Source organism: Gracilinanus agilis, chromosome 4, assembly GCF_016433145.1.
Source record: "Gracilinanus agilis isolate LMUSP501 chromosome 4, AgileGrace, whole genome shotgun sequence".
Taxonomy (NCBI): Eukaryota; Metazoa; Chordata; class Mammalia; order Didelphimorphia; family Didelphidae; genus Gracilinanus; species Gracilinanus agilis.
The window spans coordinates 502,569,302-502,585,263 of record NC_058133.1 but is presented as its reverse complement, the minus strand read 5'-3'; the positions used below and the strand labels follow the sequence as shown (position 1 = coordinate 502,585,263).

The 15,962-nt window shown below is 46.5% G+C and overlaps 1 protein-coding gene across 1 annotated transcript in view; it reads right to left on the bottom strand.

The window, feature by feature from the left end:
• Positions 1-15,962, bottom strand: part of SRRM3 (serine/arginine repetitive matrix 3) — a 57,715-nt gene that overhangs the window by 11,384 nt on the left and 30,369 nt on the right. Inside the window, exons 3-11 of the mRNA XM_044676900.1 lie at positions 14,819-14,953; positions 14,385-14,465; positions 13,823-13,852; positions 12,101-12,163; positions 11,873-11,908; positions 9,410-9,460; positions 8,609-8,713; positions 7,734-7,905; positions 7,644-7,646 (exon numbers count right to left, since the gene is read on the bottom strand). Coding sequence (XP_044532835.1) covers positions 7,644-7,646; positions 7,734-7,905; positions 8,609-8,713; positions 9,410-9,460; positions 11,873-11,908; positions 12,101-12,163; positions 13,823-13,852; positions 14,385-14,465; positions 14,819-14,953 — 676 coding nt within the window. The remainder of the gene's footprint in view (positions 1-7,643; positions 7,647-7,733; positions 7,906-8,608; positions 8,714-9,409; positions 9,461-11,872; positions 11,909-12,100; positions 12,164-13,822; positions 13,853-14,384; positions 14,466-14,818; positions 14,954-15,962) is intronic.

Genomic DNA, 15,962 nt, shown 5'->3' with positions numbered 1-15,962 from the left:
AGAGAGAGAAAGAGAGAGAGAGAGAGAGAGAGAGAGAGAGAGAGAGAGAGAGAGAGAGAGAGAGAGAATCACATTAAAACCAAGCTCAGTGCTGCAAGGCTTATCTGGAGATGGGAACGTGCGAAGCCAGACAAATACCTACCTTCTGATTGGTCAGTGACAGGAATGCAATAATAACAAAGAAAAGGAAAATCTCCCATTTGGATGCAGAATGGGAAAAAGACAATGACTCTTTTTAGTATTTGCCACTTTCCACCCTGGGCTAATAAAGCAGTTGCTTTGGCTGGGGCGGGGGAGAGGGGGTTGCACCCCACCCCCCTGTAGGGCGGCATTTCAGGACACCCCAAGCAACCATTTGATTTTTCTCTGCTCTTGTTTTGTTTGTTGTTTTTGTTTTTTTCGTTCCAAATGTCTATGGAGCCGAGATGCCTTTAACTCTCTTAACAACAGAGAACTTCCAGAGAACATGCAGTAAGCAGCAGATGGAGATGGAACAACATGGAGGGAGCCCATGACGGGGTGAGGGTAGGGAAGAGACAGAGATGAGGAGGGCAAGGGAAGGAGACAGACCCAGAGAAAGAGAGAGAGACAGAGAGACAGAGAGAGACACAGAGAGAGAAGAGGGCAATCCAAAAGAAGCCAGTCAGAGTGGAAAGATGAAAGTGGAAAGGAAAACCGGCCATTTAAAAGGGAAGTCAACCAGGTTGGGTTTCTAAGGTTTCAACACCTATTCCCCATGCTCACTCAGGAAACCCTCTACACGTGAGGGCTATTTGTGTATAAAGAAAACCTCCCACTCCAGTACTTTTCCCTTCTGGCAGGAAGCAGAAGGGTGACCCACAAAGCACTTCTAAGATTTTCTTGCCTCTTCTCCCTAGAACTTCCTCCCCAACAGTTCTTAGGAGAAAGCTCCTTGAGGCCAGGAACCATTTGGCTTTTGTCTCTGTATTCTTCACACCCAGGACAGCATCTAGCTTGTGGTTGAAACTTAATTAATGTTTGTTGTTTAATTAATTATGTATTTAACTGCTTAGTTCTCTTAGGAATGACAGGAATAGGGTGGGGAGATGCTGTTATCTTCCTGGCAGGTCCCAGGGGGAGCATCACCCTTCTTGGGATTCAGGTATCTAAATGGACAATTTTGGGTGGGGGCTACATGGAAGAGGGGCAAATAGAGACCAATACAAAGGCTCAACAGAGGAACCCTAAAGTGCCTTGAAGGATGTATTATTTATCGGGTTCAGAAAGGAACTTTGGAACCTGTTTCTTAGGATAGGACATAAGGATGGGGACTGGACCTGTGATTTCACTAGCATAGGGAACATTCAGGAGGGGAAATGCCCTGTACCAAAACACCTTTTCTGCAACTTCTATTCTTGGAGTTTAGTAGAGCACTGAAGGACTGCCCCATTGGAGGATGCGGGGGATGTCTTCTCCCAAGTTATTTATAAGGATTTATAAAGTGACAAAAGGAAAACAGGGAAGCACGGCCAGGACTCGCCTGGTGCTCTAGCCTAGTTTTTCCAAGAAGGCAGAAAAGCTTTGCATTCTTGGACTGTTGCCCAGGACCTACCTCTTATGGTGATGGTGGGAGGAAGAGAATGAGTTTCTTCTTATTGGCTATTGGAGTTACCAGTAAGCATCCCATCAGTCACTGATAGTATATTAACAAATTTTATTGCTCATTAATAGGCTGGCCTGATCCTGATCGACAGCTCAGCCAGCCAAGTGACATGGCTAGACTTGCAGGTGAGGTCTCCTCTCTTTATATTTCTATGTATTCTATAACTTCCTGGAATTTGACTGGTATGGAATTTCTGCTTGGAGCTCTCTTTGGTGCCAGGGGCTTTGAGCATTGAATTATAGGGTGAAAGATGATCACCTTTAAAGGGATCCCTAGGTTTGCCCCAGAGGTTATCTACAAAGGGCTGCCAAGGAAATGCCCCAGGAAAGAATAGAGGCCATGATAGTTCTCCTTACACTATCTTCACAAATCAAGAATATTCCTTGTACCTTGGATTCTCCTTCATCTCTTGAATTCTGGAGTTCCAAGTATCTGGTGTTTTGGAAGCCATATAGGTCTTTATCATATCATATAATTTCATATCACATCACTCCGCCCTCATCCTCCTTCTTGGAAGTTGAACTGGGGTGGAATGGAAAGAGTATCAGCCCAAGAGCCAGGCGGCCCCTGGGCTCTAGCTTTTCTGAGCTATGGGATATAGGGTGAATGACGCCTTCTCTTTGGATCTCAGTTTGTTCATCCATAAGTGAAGAGGTTGGACCAAATGAATTCTAAGACCCCCTTCCTGCTCCAGTATCTTATGGGCTTTTTGTCAGTCTTTGACATGAAACAATTCTAGTTATTACCCTGTGAGAAGTAGCTTGGAAGTATAGTAGATAGAATGCTAGGCTTACAGTCAAGATAGATCTGGGTTCAAATTACACCACAGATACTTATTTGCTGTGTGACTCAGGGTAAGTCATTTATCTTCTCTGAGCCTAGATTTCTCAACATGGCATCTAAGGTCCCTTTCAGCACTAACTCTATAATCCTTTGGTCTAGTGGAAGGTCCTGGAGGAAGGGATGCTCATTGACAAGGGCATTCCCAGTATGAGTTATTTCTTCCTACAGTCATCTTCCCTTTTAAATTCCAGTTACAGAGGAGGGGTAAAAAGAAACAGTTTGAAACAATGATCAGTGTCCACTTGAAATTCAAAAACATGTCTCTGCATTGACGTGGCCAAAGGCGTCCACAGCGACACACACAAACGCAAAATTCTAGAACAACACAGTAGATACCAGAAAATAAAATAAATGGAGAAATAGTTTGCATTTCTGTACATTACAAACGAGAAAAAAATAATATCAAGAAAAGAAAGGGGGGAAAACACAGGACAAGGTAGGTGAACTCCCCCAGCCCAGCCCTTGCCTGCTGTAATTCCCCATATTACCACGGTTCAAATGGGAGGCTAAAAAACAAACAAAAACACAGATGGGATTAAAAAGTGTTGCGTGGCTTTTTAAAGAGAGAATAAACAAAAGTCTTCCCCCATCACTTTGCCATCCCCAACCCCCACCCAAAACATTTCTCAACATTTGCTAAACTCTGTGACACCAAAACCTGAAAAATAAGGGGGCTAGGTCTCCTCTTGACCTTGATTCAACTTCCAAAATACTTTCCCAAGGGGAAGAAGGGGCAGTTAGAGGATGGTAACCATCCCACCCCAAGCAAAGGGAGATAGAAAGGCTTGGAAGAATTCTCCTCAGGGAGCTGTTTTCAGAAAAGGCTCAGGGGACCTATCATGGGTGAGAGGGCAGGCAGATGGTTGAGGACCCGCAGTCTATTAATGTTAAGGAGGTTGGGGGTAGGACTCATTTCATTTGTTTTCTGGGAGAGGGTTGATAATTGGCTGGTCTCTCCCACTCCCTTCCCTTGCCACCTTCAACCTGGATGATTTCCCTTGAAATTAGTCCAAGAATAGGCCAAGTTTAAACCCTTTATTTGGAGGGAAACAGTGTTGGGGAGGGAGGGATACCTGATCTGTTTTGGGGGTTTAAGGTTCACTTATCCTCTGTCCTACTTTTATTGCCTTAAGGGAGGGTTTAGGAAATCATAGGGTAGAACAGCTGATAAATCCCTTAGAACGCTTGCTAAATTTGAAGCTTTGGGGAGTGGAGCTCTTCCTCCTCTTCCCCTTCTTCCTTCCTTCCTTCCTTCCTTCCTTCCTTCTTTCCTTTCTAACTTCCTTCCTTCCTTCCNGTAGGATATTCATGGCAGAAGGAATATGGAAAAAGGATAGGACAACTTGAAGTGGATAAGATGATAATAATGGAAGATGCTGAGAAGGATGCTATTGAACTCTAATTGTATATATGTTTTGATCTGGGAAAGATAGCATTAAAATTCTAGGTAGTAAGTAGAAATCCTGTTTTCAACCCACTTGACTATTCTATTATTTAATTCATGTTTCCATTTTTCCCAAAAGGATAACATGAGATACTTTGTCACATATTTTATGTAATTTGAATATAAACTTGTCTACAATATTACCCTGATCTATCAGTCATGATATCTTGTCAAAAAAGGAAAAAGAGAATGAAATGTGACATTTGTCCTTTTTCAGTCTTATGTTACTTTTATCATTTCCTTCCTTCCTACCTTCCTACCTTCCTTCCTTCCTACCTTCCTTCCTTCCTTTCTTCCTAACTTCCTTCCTAACTTCCTTCTTTCCTTCCTAACTTCCTTCCTTTCTTCTTAACTTCCTTCCTCCCTTCTTACCTTCCTTCCTTCTCTCTCTTTCTCTCTCTCTCTCTTCTCAAAAGCAATAGATAAAGAACTTTAGAGGCTAGTGGCAATTAGGAATTAGCATAAAGAGTCCCTCTTTGATAAAAAGTCTGAACCTCATTTATCTCAAATCTTACCACCATGACCACACAGTTGCTGTCCTAGGTGCTAGATGTGATCAAGGGAAAGATTAGGTCAAAGTTCAGATAAAATTTTCTTTGCTGTGTGAGATATGGCATCTCCTTGACACTGAGAACTCTAAACAACCTAATGTCACTCCTTCTTGGCCTGAGCTGGACATTACCTTGTGTGAGCTAATTAATGAAGGTCCTGAGGCCCCTAGAGAATATTGTTATTTGGGAAACTTGTGTTTGGTCCCTTTCTTTCTGGACATATGGATTCAGTCCCCACTGGGTATTCAGGTGTTATCTTCTTTGGGTTTAGGAATTGAGTCCATTCTAAGGTTGCTAGCCCTATTATCCTTGGGTTAATGCATTCTATCCACATTAGTTTTGTGAATCCCTCTGGGTTAGCTTGGATTATGCCTTTGAGTACATTGAATGCATGAATCTATGGCTCTGAAAACCAATAGAAAATGATCTATTTTGATATTTCCCAAACTCACCTAGAGAAAGGAGTGTCTCCTCCCTGAATCACTCTGCTGCTTTTCAATTATGGACTTAGGGAGGAGCTTCCAATTAACAGGAAGTTTGGGTTAAAGAGAGCTCAAGACCTGGAAGGTATCAGTGAAAGAATATTCCATCCAGGTTGGATTATAAATCACTTTCTTTAAAAAAAAATGACCATGGGATGATAGCATCTGGAACAAAGATATTTTCTTGGGTTCCCTTGAGATTCAAAAAGTTTTGATTTTCTTGTCTAAGGAAATGGGGAAACTTTCAAAAAATAGGGAAAAAATGAAAGGAAATAGCTAAAAATGGAAATAAAAATCAAAACCAACACATACATGGCTGCTGCTATGCTAAGACCTGAAAGATGGAGATCTAAGGCTCTGGGATGAATGGTCCACATATGGGTCCTGAAGCAGGGGTATGACCAGAGAGACCCTCTAAGGCAGCTGATATTCTAGAATCCCAAGGGGTTGGCTGTAATTTTTAGTCCCAGCAACATTTATCTTGACCTTCATTCCTAAGGACAGGCAAAGGTGGCTTTGGTTAAGCAAGGTGAAGTGACTTTGCATCTTAGAGAAATCAAGGAGAGTTGGGGCTAAACATTCAATGAGCTGAGGACCTCTTTCTAGTCCTTAGAACATTAGAAACCATTAGTATGTTAGAAAGAGAATTGAACTAGAAGCTAGGAAACTTGAATTCTACTCCTAGGGCTGGTACCAACTTATTTTGTGATGAATCACTTGATGAATCGATTAAACTTTTTCTGGGTACCTCTGTCTCTTCTGTAAAATGAGCAGGGATGGAATAGGCAATTTCTAAGTTTCCTTCAGGCTCTGAAATGCTATGATTCTAGCCTCAAAAAAGAAGACAAATATCCTGTTCCCAGTTCTGTTTCTACCTGCCTCATAGGAGATGTGGTGACTTGGGTTTAGTTTAGGCCCTTTAATTCCCCCATCTCAGTTTGTGAGAGTTTCAGAGGTCCCCTTTGGGCTTCAGTGAACTATTCCCCCACCCTGATTAAAAAAATAGGCATAGGATAGGCCTGGGGAGGACATGCCTTGAGAGAGGAATGAGATGACCAAATGGTCAAAGAACCTTCCAATTTGAAGGGACATCAGATGTTATCTAGTTCAGACTTTCAGCTAATTCCAGACTCCCATCAACAATGTCCCTGACAAGGGGCTATCTAGCCTCTGTCTGTGCAGTGATGAGGTGCTTATTACCTACCAGACACTCCATCCTGTTACTGGACAGCTCGAGTTGTTGGGAAATTATATTGAGCAGAAATTGGCTTCTCTCTGACTTCTAGTCTTACTTCTGTCCCATGGGACCAAACCAAAAAACCCTAATTGTTCTTCAAAGTGGAGATTTCTTGGATAAAAGGTGTGGTACAAGGACAAAAAGTAGGGTGGGAAGAGGAGGCTGGTCTTTCAAAGCAAAAAGGGGGAGATCAAGCGTAAGCATTCATAAAATAAATGCAGTGTGGGTAGTAGAGAAAAAACCACTTTGGCCTGGGGATTAGGGACTTTAAAAATGGATGAGAATGGTGTAGAGTCCTCAAAGTTTCATGGGGTTTAAAAATATTCCTAGCTTTGGGGGACTCAGTCTCAGATATGGCACAGAGGAGTGTTAGAGATGAGGTCTCAATGTCATGGACAGGGAATAGTGCTGAATAGTGTTGGTGCCTGTGGATATAGGGGCTCAGTCCTGGAAATGGGACCAAAATGCTAGAGTTGGGGATTTGTGGACTAAATGATACCATGTTGAACTACTCAAGTTGCTTCTGGGTATAAAGGGATAAGGGGGAAAAAGTCCTCTTTGTCCTTAAAATAAAGGCTGGTACTAGGAGCTGGAATTAAACTATGTCCCCTGAAAATGCTCTAAGATCATCAAAGAGAGATGTGCATTTCATATTCAGAGATCCCAGGAGGCAAAGGAGGATGGGAGTAGGGGTGGGGAGGATGACACACTAACAGGTTGGGGAGAATGCCTGGTTCCTTAACTTACTTTTCTACCCTGGGCCTCATCTATACAATGAGGGGGTTGGACAAGATGACCTCTGAGGTCCCATCTAGTCTAGCTTGATGTTTTTTTATTTTATCTTAAGGCATCTTAATCTGTTTCCCTGTCATACTGCCTAAATGAGATGCTTGGTCTTCCCCCCAACTCCCAGCCAGGGTGGAGGGTTCCTGGGGGCCCTGGATCTTATAGCAGAAAGAAGAGGGAGCTCTGGCTTGGTCAATGGGACTTCCAAGTTATAAGGACATATGGCTGGTAGAAACTCTGAGCTCTAAGTGTGTCTCTCCTTCTGCTTACTAGCTGTACCTCAGTTTCTTCATCTATGAAATAGAAATGACCTTTTCTATGTCTTCTTCATTGGGTGATAGTGAGAGATCAAATGGGATAATGGATGGAGAAGTCTCTTGTGGAAGGGTAGAGTGTCATCGGCACAAATGGAAGGGGCTACTCAGCCCTTTGGTAGGTTTAGGAAGATCTCATCTTCTCTTTCCCCCTAGTTAGTTTAACAGGAGCTATGGGTGGGAAGTGGGGGGAGTCTTGTAAGGTCTGCCCTTGTCGGGGTTCAGGATGGCTGGGGAAAGGGAGAGGTGGGGGCAATAGACTGCAGTCCCCCCTAATCCCCAACATACACACATACACATACACACACAACTCCATCTACACACTTGGTGTGACAGAGGGTCTGAGCTTGACCCCACCTGACTTTCTATAAATGTGAAGTGACCTTTGCGAACGATTGGGGATGTGGGTGAAGAGGGGAAGGTGAATGGTGGCGAGAGCCAGGGGTACATACATCCAGTGGTGTATCCGACGGGCTGCCTCGGACCTGGCTGGGACGCCTGCTCCGCTGGCCATTCTGGTGTGGAGACCCCGATCGGCTGCGGCCCGAAGGAGAAGACGTTCTGCTCCTGCTGGACCGCTGGCTACTGGCCTTGGGGCCATCATCTCTGGGCTTGGGGCTCAGTCTGTAGCAAGGGGAGGGATGGAGGGAGCCAGGGTGGGACCCTCCTACTTCATTTCCCCTGCACTGACTCATTCTCGGCCAGGCTGACTGTAGGTACAAGCCTTTCTGACCATGCACCCTCCTTTACTCCCTCAGTCTTAAAGAGATTGACTCAGATCCCTTAGGCATCACCTCTCCCAGGATGCCTTCCCAGACTCTTCTAGCCCCCGATAATCTCTGCTTGCTCTGACTTTTTTTCAGCATGTGGTGTTCTCAGCTAGACAATCAAGCATTTAGCTTCGACTCCCTAGAATTATTCCCTGCCTTCCTCTTTGCCTCTCCCATGAAACCTTGGGCTCCCTGAGGACAGAGCCCCCATTTTCTCCTGACACCCCAGCAGAGCTGAGAATTTAGCCCTGGAGTGGCATCATGAAAGGTCTGATGAATGGGTTGATGGACCCAAGCCCTTTTGATTCCATCAAAGGTACATCCCTCCATTGTTCAACCTCCCAACTCTATCCCCCAGCTAAATTCTAGGCATTTAGACCCTCCACAGAGGGAAAAGGAACATCACAGAAACACAAAGGACTCAGAAGAAAAACAAAAATCCTCACCCACATTTTCTAAGCTCTCAACCCAGCCTGAACTGAACCCAAAGATCTGGTCACATGCCACCTGCCATGCCCTCAGCATGGCCATGGTTTGCTGTAGGCTGGCCAGCCTACCTGCTGGGTGATTTGGAGCTGCTGTAGTTAGAAGAGATGGAGGCGCTATGAGAACTACAGCTACTGTGTCGGTGAGACCTTCTTGATGGAGACTCACTATGAGGCCTGGAAAAGGAAGGTGAGGGGAAGAGACGAAGAGAGGAGAGGCTGATTATATCAGCCAGCCTGGCTCTGAAGCCCTCTTGAGATCCAAGGAAGCCCTGTGTCTCTCCTCAGGTGTTCAGTGTCCTTTCCTCTCTCCTATCAAACCCTCTTCTGGGATGTTGTGACCTCAGACCCTTCCATCTTAGTGTGAAGGAGAGGTGATGCCTGGGTCCTCCTTGTAGGAATGTCTGTTTGATGTATAAGCCTGAAGCCTCACCTAGCCAGGAAGGTGTCTGTGTTTTGGGGGGTGGTAGTGGAATTTGGCCCCTGTCAGAGGGATCACAGGAACAACAGAACAGAGGAGGTGGTGGAGACATCTAGGATGCCTTCACCAGGCCACTCATCACACCGTGTCAGTGTCTGCCTACCGTTGCTCTGGTTAAGGTTGGCCTTGAACATTGACATCGTCCAGTGCCTCTCTCTGGACCCAGGCAGCCCCTCCCCAAAAGAAAAGAGGCTCAGCCCCTTGGAGTGGGGGTGGAAGGAGAGAGTATTTGCCCCAAACACCTCTTCCCACTTCTCAAAGCTTGAGCCAGTCTTTAGCAGAACTCAGGCTGAGCCAAGCTCTTTTTTAGAGTTTGATGGCAGGTCCCAAACCAGTCTCAGCTGGGTCCTGGTCCCCTAGCCTGGCAGGGGGCAGAAAGATGGGTCTCTTACCTCTTTCTCTCTTTGTTTTTCTCTTTTCTTTTGCTCTTGGGGCTCCTGGACCTAGAAATGACAGGAAGCTTAGTGGCTGGGGAGCTAGGAGGGAGGCACTGAGAAAAGACCATTGGCTCCTCTAGAACCTATTTATTAGAAAACTCACCTTTCACTGAGAGCCGAGCCCCATGTTGGGATGCCTCTCTTGTCCCAGAGCTCTGCACATTAGCCCAAACACAGGGGCTGTTCACCTCCACTTCAACTCCTTTGGTGAAGACCAACGACCCCCTGGACCTGGCTCAGAGCTTACTTACTTCCCAGGCTCTTTTTTTTAACCTTTACCTTCCATTGTAGAATTGATACCAAGTATTGGTTCCAATGCAGAAAAGTGGTAAGGGCTAGGCAAGGGGGTTTAAGTGATTTGCCCAGGATCACACAGCCAGAAAGTGTCTGAGGCTAGATTTGAACCCAGGACCTCCCATCTTCAGACCTGGCTTTCTATTTCCTAGCCCCATAGGCTTCTAATTTTAATTTATTTTTATTTCTTTCTCTGGGCAGCTCAGCTCTTATGTGCCCCCTTGGTTTGAAGGTGACAATGTGACAGAGATGACCTGCAGGACAGAATGGATCCCTGGATTCTATGGGCTCTGGCTCCCCAGGTTAATGGGGTCCTGCCAAGAACATAGACTGCTGAGGCAAATCCAGAAGTTGGGGTGGAATGGTTTGGGACCCCTCTGAAATGGAAGGCTCTTGTCTCATTCCTGAGCTCCCCTCCTCTCTCCTCTGAGTTTTTAGTTTAGATTTTTGGTCTGTGTTGGACCGATCCAATGGATTCCATTAAGCCCTCCAGCCATGCTGATGATTCTCTACCCATCCACTGGCTGCCAGTGGCCTTACTCAGTTCTGCCCTTAGTCCCAATCATTTCCTTTGTTTTCTCATCAGTTTTCCCCCAGATTACAACATTGTAGAATATTAGTAAACAAGGGAGAAAGGAACTCAGAGACCTAATCCAACACCCTTGTTTTACAGAGAAGGAAACTGAGGCCAGAAGAGGTCATGCAGGTTACCAGGATTCAAACCCAGGCTCTATGACTATAGGATTTAGAATCTAACCTTCTCTAGCTGCTAAATGGTGCAGGGCATACAGCACTGGGTCTGGAATTAGCAAGACCCGAGTTCAAATCCAGCTTAGACACTTACTCTCTGTGTGTCCTTGGGCAAGTCATTTAAGCTCTATATGCCTCAGTTTCTTTATCTTTAAAATCGGAGTAATAATAGCACTTGCCTACCAGGGTTATTGAGAGGCTTAAATGGGCTAAGAAATGTGTATAATGCTTAGCTTAGTGTCCAGCACAGAGTAAGTGCTTCATAAATTCTTGTTTCCTTTCCCTTGCTCATGCTGTTCCTCTTATTTGCTAAGTACCTCTGCATGCCTGTATTGTCTCTGTGATCCCCATAGAATGGAAGCTCCTCAGGGCTGGGTCTATTGGACTTTTGCCTTTATATGACCGATGTCTGCCACAGGAGTTTAATAAGTGCCTACCATTGATTAATAGCATTGGAGGGACCCTTAAACATCACATCCTGGGCTCTGAGTCTGGTCTTCTTAGACAGGGCAAAGCTCCAGAGAGAAGGACTTGGCTTCTCCTATCTCCTTAGGATGGAGAAGCCTGGCTGGCCCCCAGCCAGTCCTCAGTAGAACCGACTAGAAATGGGTTCTTGGGCTGAGTTTCTAGGTGGGTCCCCACGCCTGGAGATTTCCACCACTGGGGGGCAGCAGAACACCAGCCCAATTCCTGGCTCAGCCCTGTGTCTATGGTTCAAGTGTGGAAACCAGGGAGAGAGAATCACAGGCTCAAGGGTCTTCTGAGACCACCTAGTCCAACTCCTTCATTTTACAGATGAGGAAACTGAGACAGGGAATACATGACTTGGGTTCATAGATTTAGAACTGGAAAGGACCTTGGAGCTCATCTGGTCAAGTCAATAAGCTAACAGGCATTTACATACCAAGTTTCAGGCACAATGAAAGGCAAAAATGGCCCCTTCCCTCAAGGACTTCACATTTGAAGTTACAAAAAGGGAAACTGAGGCCAAGAGGCTCAAGAATGAGTCTCTAAGAGGGACTGAAAGGAAAGGCGAGGTACAGAAGGGGACTTTTGGTATCCTGGAGCATTTGAGTTGAAAAAAGTCCTAAGATGCCGCAGGTACTCCTGTGTCCCAGTTCCAAATCTCTCAGCACCAGGTAATTTGGTTAAGGACCCCCAGTGTCACCCACTAACACCAGGGTCATCAGTGTCACCCACTAACACTGAGTCATCCTACCAGGGACCTCCATTGTTCCTTTAGAGAAAGGGCCTCCCCCTTCTTGTAGAGCTCAGTCCTCGGGTCCAGACAGTGCTGGACTGGCTCCCAGCCTTAACCCTGCTCCCCCCTTGCCAGAGCCAGCCCTACCACCCACTTTTCAGGGTCCTGCTCACCTGTGTCTTCTCTTCCTTCTGGATCCTGAGTCAGACCTGTTAGACATGGCAAAATGGATCCCATTTAGAAGACATTTGAAGGATCAGCCTGCCCTCCCTCCCCTCCGTGCTGGGCTCTCCTTCCTTGCCTGGCCCCTGAGCTCTGGGGAGGCGTGAGAGTCAGGGCGGGCATGGGAAGGAGGGCTCAGGGTTCCAAGGCTGGGGAGGGGATGAGACCTTTTTAGGTACCTGTCGCGTCTATGCTTCTTTCCATTTTTCTTCTTCTTCCGAAGGGATGAGGAGCTCCCACAGCTGCTGACACAGGATGGAAACAATAGCTTTCACCTCTGTTTCCTCGGCTGTTTCTCTCCCTACCTCACCCACAATGTGCCCATGCAATTGTTTTTAGACTCTCACGTTTCATCTTAGAATCAATCCTGTGTATTGGTTCTAAGGCAGAAGAGCGGCAAGGGCTAGGCAGTGGGGGTCAAGTGACTTGCCCAGGGTCACTCAGGTAGGGATTTTTCGAGGTCAGATTTGAACCCAGGACCTCCTGCCTCCAGGCCTGGCTCTTAGCTGCCCCCATGCCCAAACTATTGCAACAGGTTCCAAATAAGACTTGCCACCTTCATTCTCTCCCCTCCCCACTTCGAATCATCCTTCACATTAGGTGGTTAAATTTTTTATGGTCAGATCTGACGAGTTGTTTTTCTGTTCAGGACTCTTCAGTGGCTTTCTATTGCTTCAGAGAATAACGTTCCAAGTCAAGATTCCCACCCCCATACCTGCCATCACCTGATCTCTCATAACACAAAATTGGAACTCATCTACAGTCTAGAACCCATCCAACCTGGGCCATCTGCCTCCCCCATACCTGGAACTATGCAGCCTCTGTGCCCTTACTGCCCATGCCTGGCACCTTGTCCACTCCCTCCCTCTCGAATTCCTATGGCTATTTTAGTCCATTTATTTATTTTTCCTATGGTTATTTTCATGTCCAACTCCAATACCACTTCCTGTTGGAATGCCCTTTCCCCTCCCCATCCTCCTGCCCCTTTGGCTGCCTTTCTCGTGTTTCATCAGCTCCTCCAGTTTTTGATGTATGTGTCTCCACAGCCGTCTCCCACCTCAGACTGGGAGCTCCCCAGGGCAAGGACTGAGTCTCTTCTAAGCTTTGTACTCCCCCCCAGCTGTCTAGCTCAGGACTCTGCACACAGCAGGCCATTAACCAATTATTGTTGGGTTGAATCGGATCAAACTGAACTGAATGGCATCGCGGTGCGTGACGCCAAGTTGAATCCAATTGTTGAGGCCAGGGCTGGCAGTGGGAGGAGAAATTCTGCCAGCCAGCTTCAGGAGCAAACCGTTGGGAAAAACCCCAGACCCCAAGGTGGGGGTTAAGTACCTGGGAATCAGGAATCATAGGATAATATCCAAAGATAAAGACTACAATGGACCAGCTGCTATCACACTCTCATTTTACAGATGGGGAAACTGATTCTCTGTGGCTGGGCCTTCCCGTGAAATTTGATTCTGCAGATCTCCTTGCCCCCTACTGCCTCTCGTTTCCCACCCCCAGGTCCCTGGCCCACATCCTATTCATCAAGACCTTGCTAAAGTCCTGCTCTCTGCTGATAGCTGCTCTCTAGGTCTCCTCCCATTACAATAGTGGACTCAAAGGAATGAATGCCTAATAGGTAAATCCTAATAGCAATAGAGTATGAAGAACTTGGGGAGGGGGCCCATTCCCACATAGGCACGGTCTGTGGTTGGTCTAGAGGGGCCAGGATAGGAAGGCAGGGGCACAGGATCTCTGGTAGGACCCTTGAAGGTGCTCTATTCTGTACTCCAATGTGGCCAGCTGTCTAGAATCCACAACCCTTGTCTTCTGCAGCATCCCTGAGGTCAGAGATTGACACTCCCACCAGCCAAGAGGCACCAGCCCAGCCCAGCTCAGCCCAGCTCACTGACCTGCATTCAGAGTCTAGCTTCCTCTTTTTGCTGAGGACAGGTCCCAGGAGGGGGAAGGCAGGCAGGCAGATAGAAAGACAGAGATGAAGGTGGTTAACTGGGTCAAGGTCCATCTCCCAGGGCAGAAAGTGAGAGAGGGGGAGCAGAGGGCCAAGGGATGATGTTGAATGCCGTTGGGCCAACTTTTCTCCCTCCCTCTCTTCTTGGTCTCTCTATCAAGTAGGACACCGAGATCCAAGGAGATATAGATAGAGATCGAGGAGGGGGAACATCTTTTGGCTAACCTGGCCTAGTTTCCAGATTGAGAGCTAGAAGGGTCCTCAGAGGACCATCTCATCCAACCCCCTGATTTTAGAGATCAGGGAACAGAGAGGATATCTGATTTTCCCAAGGTCATAGAGCTCTGAGGTAGGATTTGAACAAAGGTCCTCCGACCCCAGGGTCAATGCTCATTTTGCCAAGATTAAGGATGATCAGTCCTGAGATCCAGGATTTCCTCAGGCACATACCTCTGGGATCTTCCTCCTTTCCCTCCACATACCCAGGGACTTGGCCCACTCACCGACTCCTCCGATGGCCAGATTTCTTTTTCTTCTTCTTCTTGGGAGGGGGTGAGGCTGAGCTGCTTGACCAGTGCTTGGTCCTGGAAGTGGAGTTGGGGAATGAAAGGTGAGACATGGTATGGGGAACCAGGAGAGTTCAAATCTTTAGCCTGGCCCCCCGATCCCCAGTTTGGAAGCATCCATGACCCTTAATTTCTCCAGAGTACCAATCTGCCCTCCAGCCTCTGCACTAGCCCTCCTCTCCCATCACAACCACTACCAATACCAATTTCATTTCCTAGGCTTGCCAGTTCCCTTGTCTTCCCAGCCCCTGGTTCTCCAAACCAGCTCATTCTGGCACTCCACTCCCAGTCCTCATATAGAGAGCTCCCCACCAAGCTCGGTAAGGCTACCCATCACTGCTCCTGCCCCAGGGCTTCCTGCAGGGCCTGACCTGTATTCTCGGTGCCCACCATCAGCCCGATAACAGTCAGCAGGACAATCACACTCAAGAGGGCAGTCTTCTTCATAGGGCAAATATTCCAGGCCCTGGGCATCCCCCTCTATCAAGTAGTGGCTTTCCATCACTCTGTTCAGGAGATAGAAACAGAGAAAGATCAGGGAACCTCCTCCTATTCCAGAGACCATCCCATAAACATTTCTCAAGTAACTACTACAGACCAGGAAAGGCCAATTATAGGAGGAGACTCTTGAGCTGGTGCATGGAGGGAGCTAAGGATTCTAAAAAGCAGAGAAAGAAGGAAGGACGGAAGAACTAAGGAAGAACTAAGGAAGGAAGGAAGGAAGAGAGGAAGGGAAAGAGGGAGGAAGGGAGGGAGGGTATTCCATTAGACTGGGAACTTTGAGTTTAGAACTATATTTTTGCCTTCCCGTGTATGCTTAACATCTAGGATAGTGCCTGGCACATAGAAGACTTTTGATAGATGCTCACTGACATTTTATCTCTGTAAAGGCAAAGAAATAGAGGATGGAATGGTGTGTGCAAAGGACACCCAACCAGGCTGTTTGGGTGTACTCCTGAGTGTGTGAAGGAACTAACATGTGACAAGCTTGGAAATATAGCCTTGTGTCAGATTGTGAAAGGCTTTAAATGTCAGGCAAAGGACTTTATATATTAACTGAGAGGCAAGATGGAGCCTTGGATACTTCTTGAGTAGGGTAGTGACCCAGTCATACAGAACTTTAGGAAAATCATTTCAGGATGGATTGGAGAAAGGATAAATTTGGGGCAGGAGGATAAATTTGGGGCAGGTTATTGTAATCACCCAGGTGATTAAGATTAAGGGCCTGAACCAGGGCAGTGATGATGTGAGTAGAGAAAATGTTGGGAGACTGGGAGATGTAGAGCCAGAAAAATCAGTGTAAAGTCCTCATCTCTGGCATTTAATGCAGGTCATTTTCAGCTTTTTGCCACCATGGCCGATATTCTTTCTCCCATGCCCTACATTCATTTAGGAGACCCAGTTCCTACTTCCAGGAAGTCTTTTCTTCTTCTTCTTCTTCTTCTTCTTCTTCTTCTTCTTCTTCTTCTTCTTCTTCTTCTTCTTCTTCTTCTTCTTCTTCTTCTTCTTCTTCTT